At 40.2% G+C, this 17,289-nt stretch overlaps 3 protein-coding genes across 4 annotated transcripts; all 3 read left to right on the forward strand.

The window, feature by feature from the left end:
- The first annotated feature begins 1,467 nt into the window (after positions 1 to 1,467).
- Positions 1,468 to 10,561, forward strand: LOC132792035 (kinesin-like protein KIF12). 2 transcript variants are annotated; one of them, XM_060801236.1, is made up of 8 exons: positions 1,469 to 2,064; positions 6,403 to 6,583; positions 7,239 to 7,466; positions 7,527 to 7,667; positions 8,714 to 8,855; positions 8,928 to 9,771; positions 10,074 to 10,415; positions 10,472 to 10,561. In XM_060801236.1, the coding sequence occupies exons 1-8, from the start codon at positions 1,769 to 1,771 to the stop codon at positions 10,482 to 10,484; spliced, it is 2,187 nt and encodes a 728-aa protein (XP_060657219.1). In that variant the 5' UTR covers positions 1,469 to 1,768; the 3' UTR covers positions 10,485 to 10,561. The 2 variants fall into 2 exon arrangements, with proteins under 2 accessions (XP_060657220.1, XP_060657219.1); XM_060801237.1 differs by lacking the exons at positions 10,074 to 10,415; positions 10,472 to 10,561 and adding an exon at positions 9,848 to 10,034 and having other exon boundaries at positions 1,468 to 2,064.
- Positions 10,562 to 11,182: 621 nt separating this feature from the next.
- On the forward strand, positions 11,183 to 12,127 carry LOC132792037 (guanine nucleotide-binding protein subunit gamma-1). Its single transcript, XM_060801238.1, has 2 exons — positions 11,183 to 11,344; positions 11,408 to 12,127. The coding sequence occupies exon 2, from the start codon at positions 11,483 to 11,485 to the stop codon at positions 11,684 to 11,686; it is 204 nt and encodes a 67-aa protein (XP_060657221.1). The 5' UTR covers positions 11,183 to 11,344; positions 11,408 to 11,482; the 3' UTR covers positions 11,687 to 12,127.
- A 303-nt stretch (positions 12,128 to 12,430) lies between these two features.
- LOC132791536 (WD repeat-containing protein 19) lies at positions 12,431 to 17,260 on the forward strand. Its single transcript, XM_060800497.1, has 9 exons — positions 12,431 to 12,722; positions 12,784 to 13,506; positions 13,570 to 14,182; positions 14,252 to 14,831; positions 14,905 to 15,187; positions 15,249 to 15,429; positions 15,492 to 16,575; positions 16,635 to 17,004; positions 17,063 to 17,260. The coding sequence occupies exons 1-9, from the start codon at positions 12,553 to 12,555 to the stop codon at positions 17,166 to 17,168; spliced, it is 4,110 nt and encodes a 1,369-aa protein (XP_060656480.1). The 5' UTR covers positions 12,431 to 12,552; the 3' UTR covers positions 17,169 to 17,260.
- The last annotated feature ends 29 nt before the right edge of the window (positions 17,261 to 17,289 follow it).

Here is a 17,289-nt window from a genome sequence, read left to right on the forward strand (position 1 = left end):
TTGAATATTTTTATACCCGCTCTCCATAGGGTGAAGGGTATTATAACTTTGTGCCGGCAGGCATCTCCGACCCTATAAAGTATATATATTCTTGATCAGCGTCAACAGCCGAGACGATATAGCCATGTCCGTCTGTCCGTCTGTGTGTCTGTGTGTCCGTCCGTCTGTCCGTATGAACACCTAGATCTCAGAGACTACGAGAGATAGAGCTATAATTTTTTTTCGACAGCATTTGTTATGTTTGCACGCAGATCAAGTTTGTTTCAAATTTTTGCCACGCCCACTTCCGCCCCCGCAAATCAAAAAAATCGAATAGCAAGCGTAATTTTAAAGCTAGAGTTGCGAATTTTGGTATATATAATAATAACTATAGTAGTTATGATTCCTGATTTGGTTGCGATCAGATAAAAATTGTGGAAGTTATAAAAGAAATATTTTTGTATCGGCAAAAACGCCTACTTATAAGGGTCTTAGTTACTTTGGCTGACAATCTGGTATATTGAGCCGTCTATGGTATATTTTGATATTGATATACCAAACATACCATTTGGTATATTTTTAGTATTTTTTAAGTATTTTCGGTATATTTTCAAAATGATACCGCAATATTTTGCCTTTATTAAAAATGGGTAGCGGGTATCTCACAGTCGAGCACACTCGACTGTAGCTTTCTTACGTGTTTTTTATATTTTTAATGGCTTAACGCAAATATTATTAACTTGTGAACAAATAAGGAAGACTACTAGTATTTTAAGCGAAGTTTCGAAAGTACCAGCCTTTTTGCACGATGAAGTGAAATGGAATTAATTTATTAAGTTAGTCAGAGAATTCGGGTAGACAGGACCTCTATGGAGTTACTACGTATCAAAATAGTTAGATTTATAGTTAAGGTATAGAAGCATGCAGTCAACATTGCCCATTATGTTGCGTGTTCTTAAACTTTCCGATTCAAGAATTCAAAATGTCAGATGTTCGAGGTAGGGTAGTGCATGAATTCATATTTCAGATTTTCAGTGATTATGCTAAAGTAAATGCAAATAAGGCACGACAATATTATTAATGTTGTTGTAGTTGATGAACACGAACGAATTCCAGCCAGGGTCAGTGTGGGGTCATCATGACTAGGGAGGGAAAAGCAACAGAAGTTCGAGCAGCACCACCACTAGCTCTACCTTTGTGACTTAGTGTAGTTCTTGGGTTTGTTTACCAAACAGCGCGTTGATTTAATTGCTAGTTGCAACCATCAGGCATTCGGACAGCACGAGACAAAGTAACGAGTGTCGAGCATTGAGCGTTGAGCACCGAGCACTGAGCGCCGAGTGCCGAGTAGCGAAGCAACAACCACAACAAAAGCAACGAAATGACAACGAAAGCTAGTACAGGTGGTGCACAGGTGTCGTAGTGGCAAGTGGGCAGTGGGCAGTGGACGGTGGGCAGTTGCTTAGCGTGAGTGTAGAAATTACCATAAATCTGAGTGCGAGTAAATATAAGTATAAAAAAGGCGCCCTGGTGAACTTGAAGCGCTCAGTTCGTGTTGAGTTGACGAGCCATACGGTCGGTGGTCGATCTCCGGTCAAGCAATTTTTGTTAAATTTCCGTATCCTTTTTGATTGCGTGGCTATTGTGGCCCTCTTGTTGTTGTTGTTGTTATTGTGTGTGTGTTAATTTGTGTGTGCTTTATGAGTGTTTAGGCCATGTTGCCTTTGCCGCTGGCCAAGTCGAATCGTGCGCAAATATTCCAAGTGTTGTTACCCTTTAACGGGCCGAAATGGTGCGACGCGCCTCGAGCGTGCCGCATCTGAATAACAGCGGCGCCAGCAGCGCCGATAGCGTCACAACTACCCGCGGACGTGCTCCAGCTGGAGGTGTGCGTCTCAAGCGCTCCACTGGCGGCAAGGCGACGACGCCGACACAACAGCGTCAGAGCTCCGGCAGCAGCAGCGGCTCCCGTGTACCGCGTTCCCGCAGTCTGACCAACGGCATGCGACGTCTGAGTCCCCAAAAGGGCGGCAGCAGCGGCAGTTCACGCAACACCCCATACTTTCTACGGTCGCGTGAAAACGAGTAAGTACAATTTTGTAGTATACTGACGTCTGGGAAATCGGAGCATTGCGATGCTTCCCACCGTAATCAATAGCTCGACAAGTTCTCGCACCTAAATACATTTAAACCAAGTGCTAAAGAAAAGATGAGGAATTGCGCAGATTGGTAATCTAGAGATCAGTCATTGGTCCTTATAACAATTTGTGATGATTCACTCTTAAAAAGAATCCCTTCACCTACTATTTATTGACCCACAAGAAGACCCAATAGAAGAGCCACTAAGCTAAATCATTTAGATATATTATCTCTGTTTCATCTATAGTTTTTGTATTAGTTGACCTTGAACATAAATGGGACGTTAACCGAACAAAAGTTATACAATAAACATACTCGGCGGAGGAAAAGTAGAGAACATGTAATTTTTATTTAATTTAACAAGTCATGAATTAACATCTTTCTCTAAGTTTGAATACCTATATGTTGCTTATATTTTTTAAGCTTTAAGTTTTATCTAGGAAATCTTTACAGGTTTGTCTTTCTGCTTTTGGCAGATCCTCCCTGTCCCTGATATTTGTAGGAATAAGAGTAACCTTTGGTATCTAGAGGATATCTTGCCTTTAAAAATTAATATTTATGAGGTGAATTGTTTAAAGCAAATAAATTTATTTCATTCAGTTGTAAGGGAATGCTTAAGGAATCAAGTGAAAAAAAGTTTTCAATATAAGATATTATGTATATCGATATTTGAATATAGTGAATTAAATATATAACTAGATCGCTTATTAATTTGCATCCGTCCATTTGTGTAGTTACGCAGTGTAATAAAACTAGATAATAACTTTAATGGGGGTGTGAGCCACCCCTGATTGGATGCCATTAAAGAAAAAAAGAAACCCTAGAGGCAGAGACACACGCCGGAGCGTAATGACCACGCACAATATTACATAGTAAGCCCAAAAGACGGGCAATCAAATAGGCCGATAGATACAACGCCCGACGGGATAGACAGAGTGATAGACAGTTGGACATTTGAGTTTATTTCAATTGGTCATGTTTTATATTTAAACAATTAGTGTAGAGCTGTTTAGTGTTCGCAGTTTGAGGTTGGGCTTCAGCGAGCACGACATAAATCGATTTTGCAATTAAACCCCATTGAAGCCTATACTAGTCGACCGTATTACTCGTATCTCCCTCTATCCCGCCTTTCGAACTGACCCAAACCGAGAGCGAAAGTGACATATTTATGTTTAGTATTTGGATATCGAGCTGTTGCTGTTTCAATTTTTGTTGTCGTGGTCGCTATTGTTGGAATAATAATGATAGTGACAGCAACTTAAGGTTAAGAACCTCTGTTGGGTTGAACTTGTGGCTAATGCTTGCTTTTCTAGCTCCAGCCGTCTAATATCAAACGGAAAGTGGATTTACTGCTTATAGATTCTACTTCTACCAATAACAATTCGATACAGTACTTTCTTTAAAGTAATAAAATAATACGAGTAACAGTTTATTTGGTTTATGGATATATATTAAAATATCTTTAATAATGTATGAGTTCTCTGCCAGTCTTTCTGAAGTGGGGATCTCCTAGGGACTAAGTTTGTAACTGACATTAACGTGTTAAATGTTCTTAATTGTTATGATTCTTTTGAATCAAATTATAAAATCTGAATTGTTTTCATTTTTTTATAAATATTTTTAATTATTAAATTTAATTTAAATATTAATACGACAAAAATTAGTTTAAGTTACATAAAAAAATTATATTTGATTTATAATAATAATAACAATCGAAATCTAAAATCAATATAGATTTATTTTTCACACTGAATTAGAAATAATAAATGTATAAACGTTAATAGCTCATTTAAAGGGGCTTCAGTCAATTAAGAGTCGCTCATTTCTTTTTAAAAAACTGACAATAATTGTTAATGCTTTTTACTTTTTATCGAATAATTGTCTACAGTTTTGATTTGTCGCCTTTTATTCGTATTAAATCATTTGTAGCTTTTGGTCACCACAGGACATTGACTCATACAATTAATTAGTATAGTGTAATCAAATATTGTGATTGCCTATTCAAGTATTTATTTGTCCAATTGAGATTGTGGTTTCAAGCTGTATAAATACTTGTTTATATTGTTTGCACAATAAATAAAATATAATGCCAACCATTTGAGCCACAAGTCGTCACAAAAAGCACAACTTTCGCTTTTATTTTGAACGGTTTTTCCACTGAGCGCTTCATTTGTTATATATAGTACATGTGTATCTGTATAATGCAGGAGTATATTCATATGTCATACGTATTTCTGCTAATAGCCATCTCGTGCAATGCAAAAGTTTAGGCAACGAAATGTCAACTTTGATTATCTTTGGAATAATCCGTCCATGACGGGTTGCTCTATATGTAATTATGACCTAACCTCATGTTGTGCATGCTCGAAAATCCATATTATACTATAGATATAAAAACTGTCTACGAGTTCTATATGCATATGGTTTTAAAATGCAAATTGCAATTTTTTTATAGTAAGTGAAAATTAATGGAGTGTTGTGAAAGAAGAGAATTTATACATTGTATATATTGACCATACTTAGTTTTAAAACTAGGTTATACGTTGTATTGTTCTTATCATATACATTTAATTCCAGTTAGTTGTAAATAATAACAGTATAAATAAATGAAAAAAATAGATTACTCGCATATCAATCATTCAACTATCAACGCACATATCAATCAAAATACATTAACATGCGTGTACTATAATAATTATAACGCCTATAATTACGTCCAATTGCAGAGGGGGAATAGACAATCTATCTCCATACATATGTTATGGTGCACATATTCAAATACTTGATCCATTAAATCAACAAACGGCTTTGGTGTCAATTGGCTTAGTATTTGTAAGTGAATGCATGTGCTGATGTTCTTTAATAAGCACTTTCATGGTTGGAGTTCCTAATGAGCATCCAAGTTTATTTCTACTTCCCATTGCCTTGTCTTGTCACCTAGACAATGCCTATCAAGTAGAGCCTAGGGCGTGACCAAACGGAAAGTTGATCTAGTCTAGTGAGTGGTTAAATTATAGTCTTTCGTCGTGGGATCTACAAAAGTATAATGCGATATAGAATCTGACGGTTAAGTGCTAAAAGCAATTACTATATATACACACATACATTTTTTACAATTCATGGGCAGATGTAACGGTTATTATTAGCTAATCCATGTACTCATATAATTATTTTCCATATAGTATACTTTATTGCGATTCAAATCTAGACTGGTTTAAGTGCATTACTCAGAGAATCGAAGAAGGTTTCCTCAACTATTTCGATTCAACCCATTAACGTTGAGTCTATCAATTATTTTAACAACAATTTATTTATAAAATTCTTAGGCTCCATTAAAACAAAGAAACTCTGTTAGTTCGAATGTCCTCTAGACCTTTGGTTTATTAACTATTTAGCATCAATTTTGTATTGGCCAGAGTTGATTGAACTTTTCTTGCCTGTCGACAATCTGTTGGCTATTTGGACTCAACCTTAGCTCAAGCTTAAGTTCAAATATTTACCAAGTGTACACAATGCACAGTTCACTTGCTGATTAATATATTTACCCGTCAAGTTTTAATGGTAAGTGTGGACACTTTGGTCGTTATTCCATAAATTTTTAACGAGTAATTTTCTACCAAATGTCAAATGCCAAAAGGGAAAAAAGTCATTATTTAGGCTCAACCCATTCTCATATTGCGCATACGAAACGTGTTTAATTAGCTAAAAGAAAAAACTCAATAACTGGGAAATTTGTAAATAAATATTTTCCCAAAAATTTCTGAAATTCCCTGAATATAAGTTTGTTAATCAAATTACACCCCGCCTAACACGGCACGAATTCAGCTAAAACATGCGACGCAAAAGAAAACAAAAAACAAATCCCAAAAATCAAATACTTTCACCCTTAACCTTGGCAACTATTTATAGGCCACCCAATCAGAAGAACCTCATCAAGTTCAAGGGAAATGGAACAGGCAATTTTGCATTTGCCACAACAAACCACAATTCATAACGTAATCGAAAACGCTCAGTTCATTGTGTTGAGCTTGAACTTGGAGATTCCATTTAATTAATGCAATTGGATAAACGACTCTTGATATATCCTGACCATAGCCAAGCCTTTATACAATATAACAATTTATTACCCCAGTCCTTATTCGAAGTCTTGTATATCAGAACTTAGCAGTTACTATTATATTTTAGATTTTGGCCAGTTTCATCTTCTTCAACCTTGTTAATAGAGACTCGCTTAATTAGCTATTTGTATGCACATTATTAATTTATTGTGTTTTGCTTACGTAGAATTGGTAGTGCTGATACTCTGGAAATCGTGGCCTCCAAGTCAACGGGAACGGCCAGCGAGGAGCCATCGACGCCCGAGGACAACATCAATGTGGTGGTGCGTGTGCGTCCATTGAACGATAAGGAAAAGCGTGACAGGCACGGACCGACTCTGCAGTTTCCTGGCAATGGACAAGTCATCGTAAGTTCGTTTACCAACGAATTATTATTGCTCTCTTCTACTCATTTCGTATATCATTTTTATAGCCGCTACCCATAGCCAGACGGGTATTATAACTTTGTGCCTCCAACAAATGTATGTAACAGGCAGAACGAGACATTTTCGATCCTATACGGAATATACATTCATGATCAACAGCCGAGACGATATAGCCATGTCGGTCTCTCCGTCCGTCCGTATGAACACCTAGCTCTCAGAGACTATAAGAGATAGCGATATATCAAGTTTATTAAAATTTTTTTTTTTCTCTATCGCCCCCAAATCGATAGAAGTCATATATCAAGTGTAATTGTGAAATACAATTTTATTTTTTTTTTTATGATTCCTGAGAATTTGGTTACGATCGGATACAAATTGTCAAAGTTATATAAGAAATAATTTTGTATTGACAAATACGCCTTCGTACTAGGGGTCGTAGTTGCTTTGGCTTACAATCTGGTATATTTTACTATACCAACAAATATAGTCTTTGGTATGTGTTTAGTATTTTTGCGATATAATAATTTGGTATATTTTAAAATTAATACAGCGCTGTTTTGCTTTCATTAAAAAGGGATAGCGGGTATTTCATAGCCGAGCACACTCTACTGTAACTTTCTTACTTGTTCTTTACCAGATTGAGGGCAATGACATGGGCGCAAAGCGATCCCATAATCGCGATAGTGTTCGCGTCTTTACGTACAATGTGGTCTTTGAACCTGGCGCCACACAGGAAGATATCTTGGACTATTCTGGCATTAAGCGTATTATTGAGATGGGCATAGAGGGCTTCAGCTGCACGGCCTTTTGCTATGGACAAACGGGCTCGGGTAAAACACATACACTCACTGGACCACCTGATTTGGTAAGTTACTGGCGACTTACTTTATGCAACCAAGGTTTATAATATTAATTGACTTGACAGTTTATGGGTAAACCGAATCCAAAGGATCCACGACATGGCCTGATCTTCCGCTCGTTTGTGTACCTCTTCCAGTTGATTAAAAATCGCAAAGATGTTAACTATGTACTCAAGGCGTCCTTTATGGAGATTTACAACGAACGAGTGAGTGTCGCCTAAAGACTAACTTTAGGCTTTTATTTGTATGCCCGCTATCCATTATTATAACTTTGAGTCTGCAGACGATGTATGTAACAGGCAAAATGATTCATCTTTGACCCCATATTCGTTTATTCATCTAGATCTCAACATGAAAATGTTCAATTTTGATACATACGATAATTACTACAGTAATTACGACCCCTCAATTTGGTTAAAAAAACTAAAAATTATATAAGTTATTTAGGAACTATTTTGAATGGACTAAAACACCTACTGCAATCGGATATTTGCTGCTTTGACTGACAATGTGATCTATTTTATACTCCATGGTATATTTAGAATGTAGCACTACGTCCATATAACAAATATGAACTTCAGTATATTTTGGTATTTTTGCGGTATATTATTGTTCATATATATTTTGAATATGGTTTTATTCAAAATAGGTAGCGGGTATCGCACAGTCGAGCACACTCGACTGTAGCTTTCTAACTTGTTTTTTATTTGTACTTAGTAGATATACTATAAAGTAGTCATAAAATGAAATATGAACACTATTCATATTTGGGACTCTCATTGAACACTTTGAATTTAATTTGTGGAACTCAATCAATATTTAGATCAAATACTCGTTGAATAGTCTGTCGCATAGGTTTGATATCATCTTTGATCTACTTAATGCAGTCCCATTAAACGTAATGTTCGATTTTATACTTTATTGCAATAATTGTGATTGGTTTACTATTGCGACCTTTGCAAATACCAATGTTTATTAGAGTTGTTGTATAATATACAATGTATATGCATTCCACTGACCTCTATTTATCCTAGGGCAACACAGCAATCTGTCTGTTTCTCCCTCCTCAGTCCAACAATGCAGCAATCCCCGACTAGATAAGTTGTCGCAATGCGTGAATTTTGCTTGCATTTTGCGTGGCATTTTAAATGATTTGTTTTCCTACTCCTACCACTTGGTTGCTAAGTGGGTAGAAATCGTATTCTAATTTCATTATTGGTTTTGTAAATTGAATTGCATTTTATATGAGCAGGTAATCGATTTGCTTAATCCGGGAAGCGCTCGGAAGCCGTTAGCTGTGCGATGGTCCAAAAAATCCGGTGGCTTCTTTGTGGAAAACCTATTTACCGTGGACTGCGAGGAACTCGATGATTTGCTCGCCGTTCTCGAGGAGGGTAAGGCAAACTCTTCCATATATACGTATGTACATGTATAACAAATTTATAATTACTCTCTCTCCGTTGCAGGCATGAGAAATCGCGCTGTGGGTTCGCATGCGATGAACGACCATTCATCACGCTCCCATACGATTTTAACCGTACATATACTATCCGATCAACAAACCGATGGCGGGGTATTTCTTTCCAAGCATGGCAAGATCAATTTCGTGGACTTGGCTGGCAGCGAACTGACCAAGAAAACCATGAGCGAGGGCAAAACCCTCGAGGAGGCGAACAACATTAACAAGAGTCTCATGGTGCTCGGCTACTGCATCTCATCGCTGAGTGACAACAAGAAACGCAGTGGTCACATTCCCTACAGGGACAGCCAGTTGACAAAACTATTGGCCGACAGTCTAGCAGGAAATGGTGTTACCCTGATGATTGCCTGTGTGTCGCCGGCGCACTATAATCATGCCGAGACGCTTAATACACTTCGCTACGCGTCACGGGCGAAACGGATACGAACGAAACCCGTTATCATGATGGATCCCCGAGAGGCACTGATTCTCAGCCTGAAGAGGGATATACATGCGCTGCAGATGGAGAATGAACATCTGAAGGCGGCTCTCAACCTGCATCATCAGGCGGGAACAGTGGGAGATCCTGTTGCCAACCTGTTGGATCTGCAACTAGAGCGTGTAAACAGCGGTGATGCAGGCATTCCAGTGCCCAAAGTGGATCTTGAGCGGCTGCCCGAATTGGATGGCACCGAACTGGCCGAGCTCGTGAAACTCTATATGGCCGAAAACGAATCACTGCGGCAGGAAAATAATCATCTGTTTACGGTGCGCGAAACAATACTTAGGGACCAGGAGATTGTGTGCAGGGAAAACGAACGATTGCTCAAGAAATTGGAAGAAGTCAACAAGTGAGTAGAGCAAGGAGATTCGAGGCGAGGGTGCGACATTCAGGCTCATTGTTGTCTCATTTTTGACTCGTTTTAGATTGAAACCGAGTGAGGACAATGAGCCTAACGTCGATCCTGGGCTCGAATCGAAATCACAAACGGAAACGGGGTCAGGGTCGGAAAATGGGGCTGAAACAGGGGCAGGGACGCCATCATCATAATACTTATACATTTTTATACACAAAAGTCCTGTTTTATAAACGAATTTAGAGTGTGATTAGAGTTCTAAGCAATAAACTAGATTGTTTCTGTTTCATAATTAGTGTATGTGTGCGTTCACCTTTGATACCCGCTCGACCGGCATTTTCGCCAACAACAGGCAAAGAAACACCCGGTACCGAGATCTGGACAAATCCTGACCCAGCTGTTCCAGCAGCAGCAACAACACCAACAGCCCTTCTCCCCCTTGATCAACGGATGTCTGAGGACGAGAACAAGCGTACTCATACGGCCCAGAAACGTATTGATCAACAGCGCATCGCCAAGAATATTTTGTTAATGGCAAATGCGTTTAGGAAACCCAATGCTCAGCCAGAACAGGCTACGGAGAACAACAATACCATCAGCAAAAACAATAATTCAGTTCAATCTGATTATATGCCAGAGTAAGTGACAGGTGCACGTTCTTAAAGATTCGATTCTAATTTTAATATATTTACAGCATGCTCACATAATAATTATGCACACATAAATAATGAATATATATTTTTGAAACAATGAACATGCGATAAAACGCAACTTAAATAAATACCGTTAAAAATTCAAAGTATTTTTCTTGCGCTGAGTTAATTTTAGTAGTACAAAATTATATTTCCTAGGACAGCTACACCAGAAAGAAAAACTTAATTCGATTTTAATTTTAATAAACCGAAATAAAACTCCAACTTAGAGAAAAGTTCTGGAAAAATTTCCTTTGCAGATAACTAGCAGACATACTTAATCTGTTCATTTCACTATTCGGTAAGACAAAATGATTCTTGCGATCTGCACGAAACCCTCCAATGTTGTCCATCCACAAATCCAAAAGGAAATTGTTGAATTTTGGTATTTTTACAACGCCTTAATAATATAAAATATATAATTAAATAATGTGCAATAAATTTAAGGTAAATCAAATTACTTTCCGTTTCGTGGGTTTTTTATTTTTGTTATTCGTTTTTTTTTTATTTTTAAATTTTGACAAGCTTCTAAAATGTACCTAAAATCTAAAAATACCACATAAAAATACTTTAAAACGAGTTGGTAGCACCCGCATTCGAATGGTATATTCTCTCCCCCACACCAATAAACTACCAATGCTATTATATGGAATCGAACGCGCGTTCGCCCTTTTATTACCAAGCTAATAGTTAGAAAAGTAGTATAAAAGGTATATTCGACGACGACAAAAAGTATATTTCGAAATACAAATTGAGGTCACACTACTCCTCCTAAAATTAGATTTCAAAGGAAAAAGATAAATCAGATTTAAACGATATTGATTTTTCGTCAACTCAAACTCCTGAGCTTGTGTGTACACATTTGGCTTTCTAAGGTAAATTACAGTATTTTGTAGTGTCAATAAAACCGAATTTTACTGATTTCAAACCTGTTGCAGCTAGAAGTTATTCGCCAGCTGCAAAAATTGTTCACCTTCACCATAGGTCTTGCCGAGACTGCCGTTTTAGATATCATGGCTGCTAATTTACAACAGCAGCGCACACTGAACGAACAATTGCGTCGCGAGGCATGCATTCCACGCATACAAGTCTCCGAGGCTTGTAATGCAATGATGAAGTACATGCTGGAGAATGAGACGGACGATTGCCTTTTGAGTGGATTCACCAGTCAAAAGGTGAATCCATTTCGCGAGAAGAACTCATGCAGCATTTTATAAGCTCAAAAAATATGAAATAGGTGCACAAGTTCCTAGCAGTATTCATCATAAATATGTAGGCATACTAATTGTTTACGTTTTCTCGACGAACCTAAATAGACTAAAAACAAACACTAATCTATTATTGCATGCATATGTGCGTATGTATAACCTTTGATGTATCTTGTAAATGTATGTATGCTGACCTCAATTATGTCTATAAACTGAAGATATACACATATTGTAGAATATTTATAAATATGTGGAAAACTCAAACCGTCTTTACGTACATACATTTGTACACATACCATGTATTTTGCTAATCCTATAGCTCTTTTTTGGAGAACGGCATTAACCACAACATAGCGATTTTCAATGAATGTAATAAACCCTAAGTCCTAACTAATCTAAAATGTTTCCTATTGAGATATATTCAATAAATAATAAATATTTATAAATGTATCAATTACGCATTTTCAATATAATTACATTTTTTAAAAATGTAAGGCAATGGGAAAGGCGTTAAAAAGTATGTTAGGCAAAAAGAGTTTGTTATGAATCAACATCCTCAACACTAGCTATATTTTTATATATTGTTGAGTCAATGGTTAATGTATAATGGGCACAATAAAATGCGTTATTTTTAAACAATAGTACATGTCAAACTGTAGAACATCAAACTGATATGTCAGCCCTGATATGGTCTCCAAACTGTGAATTGGTTTCCTAGTATATGGATTCTTACGGTCACTCTGTCAGCGACTTGTTGCTACCATAGTAACGGCAACCGAAAAAAGCGTAAACAAAAGGTGAAAAAGTTTTGCAGAATGTGAGCAATAATTTAGCATAGACCAAAATTGGAGTATAGTCCTGTGAGTCCTTCAAAAATGTCTTTCGAGAAAATATTGTACAAATACGATGAGCCGCATGGCATTGGTGACGTATACTTCATATGGCAAAAGAGCGCGGGCGCTTTGCTGGCCACAACGGGCACCGACGGTTCTGTGGCATTGTACAATCGCCAAGGGCAGCTAGTGCAGCGGATTATATTATCCGGGTAAGCACGAAATGTTCATAAAAGTATACTCTGTTTAATATTGTGCGTATATGCATTTCAGTTTGTGCTCTGGCTTTGCCTGGGATTGCGAAGGTGAGCTTTTGGGCATCATCACGAGCAGCTCACCAAATATCACGCTTTGGGATTACTCGACACAGCAGAAAGTAACTGTAGAGTCAGGGCTGCGTGATCCACTCACATGCATACTATGGTCCAAGCAACAGCAACTGCTCGCTGTGGGCACTGGGCGCGGCAATTTGGCCATCTACAATCATCAGAACGGTAAGCGGACGCCGGTTCTAGGAAAGCACAGCAAGCGCATCACATGCGGAGCCTGGTCAGCGCAGAATCTGTTGGCACTTGGTTCTGATGACAAGAGCTTTTCACTGAGCAGTGAAGATGGCGACACGGTACGAATTGTTCAGTTGCGGGATGCGCCTACGGATATGTATTTTGCTGAGATGGCCAATGATGAGCGGATTGTCGGCGACAATGCTATCAGCATGATTATTGGGAAGCGCACTCTCTTCTTGTATTACTTGCCGGAGCCGGAGAATCCCACAGAGTTGGGATTTCAAAGCCGCTATGGATCTCTTCTGCAGCACAAATGGTTTGGTGATGGGTACATACTGTTGGGATTCTCAAATGGTCATGTTGTGGCCATCTCAACGCATCCCAAAGATGTTGGCCAAGAGCTGTGGCAGGTGAGGAATCACAAGGATACGCTGAGCGGCTTGGCCTACTGCCCCTCACTGGACATTGTTGCATCCTGTGGTGATGATAAGTAAGTGGAAAGCTCCAAATTGAAATTTGTTGATAATATAAAACGATTCTCTACCCCACACAGCATTAAGATCCACTCGATAACCAACTTGCAGGAAACGGAACGCATCATAACCGTTCCGGATCATGCCAGCGTGCAAATGATCGACTGGTCACCAGATGGACAGTTACTAGCGGTTACCACCAGTGGTGGAACTGTGTACACATACGTTACCAAACTGCCGCATATGTTTGCCGTCTCTGCGCCCCGTCTGGTCATGCTGAGTAGCCTGGCCGAAGTGTCCATCTATGTGTATGCACCAGACAAATCCAAGGTACTACCATTTCGCCTACCCCTGGAGACGGAGCCCACATTTCTCGCCATTGGACCATATACTTTGGCCGCTGGCTTAGACAAACATGTGTGGTTCTATGATCTGGGGAAAAGCCTGGGCGATGAACCACGTCCATTAAGCGAACGCGATTTACCCCACAACATTGTAGCGATGAAGCTCAACACAGATTACTGTGCCGCACTGTGTCCACCACAGTTGTTGCTGCAAGCCATCTCCGCCGATAATCCTAATTGCAAGGACAAGATGCAGGCGAGTTTCCCAAGTGCATTGCCCACAATGCCCAGCGATGCGGTGATTACGTGCTTTGCCCTAAGTCAGGAGTTGCTCATTTTTGCTACAGATGTGAGTTATAAATTGTAACGTATATTCAAGAGTTGTTTTCACTTCTTGTTTTTTTACACTTGTTTGCAGATTGGACATCTAGTCTTTTACTCACTGGAGAAGTGGGACACCTGCACCATCTATCGTCACAGCAATGGCATTCGTCAGTTATTCACAGATGTCGATGGCACAAAAATCATTTTCATTGACGAACATGGTCAAGGATTTGTCTATTTGCCCGCCTTGGATCAGGAGGCACTCTTGATTGCGGACTTGCCCAAGCAATGTCTGGGCTGCCTCTGGGACTTGACGCAACCGAATATCTTTATTAGCCACGACACACGAGTTGTGTACACTCATGTCTTTGCCCGCCACTCGGTTCGCGGTCGACACACGATAAAGGTGGGCGAATCCAAGCTGAATCCGGGTCAGGTGCCACTGCTGCTATGCGCTGGTGAAATGGCACTGCACATCGATGGCGGCCAGTATGCCACACAATCTCTGAGCACGCATGTCGTTAATCCCAGCAATTCGCAAAGCGACAATCTGTTGCTACTCCTGCGGCTCAAGAAATATGATGAGGCTTACAAGCTGTGCGAACAAATGAAATTGGACAGCGCTTGGCGGCAGTTTGGGGAACATGCGATCGCTGATTTGGAGCCAGAGATTGGTAAGCATACTATGCTTCTCCAACAACTGCTGAATACCAGTCTTAATTTCCTTTTTTTATTTTGTTCGTCTAGCATTGCGCGCCTATCGTCAACTGGGAGATGCTGGATTGGTGAATGCGTTGAGTGAAATGCGCTACATTGAGGATCTCCACATGCTGAATGGCTGCTGTTGCATGTTGTTGGCCCAGTACGATCAGGCGAAGGAGTATTTGCTTAAGGGCGCTTACACGCGTGCCGCTCTTGACTTGAGTAGGGATCTGTTGCAATGGGATCAGGCTCTGTTGTTGGCCCACAAATATGAGCCCCTTGAGGTGCCTTTCATAGCACGCGAGTATGCTCAACAGTTGGAATTCACGTGAGTTGCGGAGTCTTGAATTTAGTACTGACTTTGCTAACATAGGATTTATTATCTGCAGTGGCAATTATGCGGACGCATTGTATCATTATGAGAAGGGCTACAAGGAGGACTTAATCAATAATGAGGACTCAGAGCCGCCAACATTGCTGCACAGCTCGCCCGAGTACGAGGAGCATGTCCGCCTCTGCAAAATGGGCATAGCACGAACCTCAATTCGTGCTGGAGATTTTCGACGTGGCGTAAGAACTTTGGCATCAAGTCTCATTCAGATTCCAGACCTTATATTTCCTTTTTTATTAAGATTCAATATGCCGTCGAGCTGCAGGACAAGCAGCTGTTGTTCGATTGTGCTGAGCTGTTGGCCACTGTGGGTCATCTGACCGAGGCTGCAGGTTTATACGAACGTGGCGGCTACTATGACGAGGCCTGTGGCCACTATATTGCTCTGAAGATGTGGCACAAGGCCAACAATATACTGCCGCAGGTGAAGAGCAGCAAGCTGCATGCAGCTTATGCCAAGGCGAAAGAGTCAGATGGTCAATTCGAGGAAGCTATACGCAGCTATCGCATCGCTGGTGATTTGGATGCTTGTGTACGCATTTATCTGGATCACTTGTGTGATCCGCATGCTGCTTCTGAAATTGTGCTTGAATCCCGTTCAATGGATGCGGCCAAGCTGCTGGCCAAATTCTATCAGAAGATTGGCGACATTGAGCAGGCGCTGCAATTTCTCGTCATCTGCGGCTGTGTGGAGGAGGCATTTGCTCTCGCTCAGCGGCACAACAAACTGCGGCGTCATGGCGAGCTGTTGGAACGCTATGAGAATGCCAAATCTGCTGATTATTTGGCATTGGCGCATTACTTTGAGAGCGAGAAGTATACACTGCTGGCTGGCAAATATTATTTCCTGGCCAGAGAGTTCACTAAAGCGCTTCGATTTCTGCTGAAAGCATCAGCATTCAGTAACGAAGAGTCACAGGCTCTGTCGCTGGCCATTGACTGTGTGGCGACCTCAAATAACGAACAGTTGGCGACACAGCTCATTGAATTCCTGCTAGGCGAATCGGATGGTGTGCCCAAGGATCCGCGTTACTTGTTTCGCTTGTATATGGCGCGCAAACACTATAAGGATGCAGCCAAAACTGCTGTTATCATTGCCAACCAGGAACAACTGGCAGGCAACTACAAATCGGCTAGGGATCTGTTGTACTCCATGTACCAGGAATTGCGGCGCAACAATCTCTCGGTCACTGCAGAGATGCGGCACAACTTGATACTGCTGCATCGCTATACTCTGGTACGCATCCATGTCAAGCTGGGCAATCATCTGCTCGCCGCCAAGCTGCTTGTCCAAGTGGCTGCGTGTATATCGCAGTTTCCCGAACGTAAGTTCAAGTCAGTAGATTCTAAATTCCCCACTACTATTATCTTTCATATGCAACAGATATTGTTCCTATACTGACATCAACGGTGATTGAATGCCATCGTGCTGGACTGAAGAAATCCGCCTTCACCTACGCTTCGATGCTAATGCGACCAGATTATCGCAATCAGTTGGACGGACGTTACATCAAGAAAGTCGAGTCGATTGTGCGTAAGGCGCCAAAAGGCATAAAGCAGCTACGCGATGAAATCGATGATGAGACAATGGAGTGCCCCATTTGTGATGCCAACTTGGCTAACATGGAAGTTACCTGCTACAACTGCAAGACTACGCTGCCTATTTGTATCGCAACTGGTCAACACATCATCAAACAACAAATGACATCGTGCCCACAATGCGATTTCCTTTGCTTTCGCGCGGAGATGGAGAAGTGTGCACAAATCTAATCAATCACCAAGCAAATGTTTAATGATTTATTTCTCTTGCAGCATCCTATCGGAGTATGACGACTGTCCCATGTGCGGAGAACGTGTTCCGCCCGAGCAACTGCTCGATGTGGAGGATATACGACCCTATATCTTGGCCGCCTCCTAGACTTTTTATCTAGATTCTAAGCAAGAGAATTAGACTGCACTTCACACCAAATAGTAATTATAAGCAATAAAAGGCACAAATTTCACTGCAAAAATTCGTTGATATCTACAACAAAAACAAA

Source organism: Drosophila nasuta, chromosome 3 (genome assembly GCF_023558535.2).
Source record: "Drosophila nasuta strain 15112-1781.00 chromosome 3, ASM2355853v1, whole genome shotgun sequence".
Taxonomy (NCBI): Eukaryota; Metazoa; Arthropoda; class Insecta; order Diptera; family Drosophilidae; genus Drosophila; species Drosophila nasuta.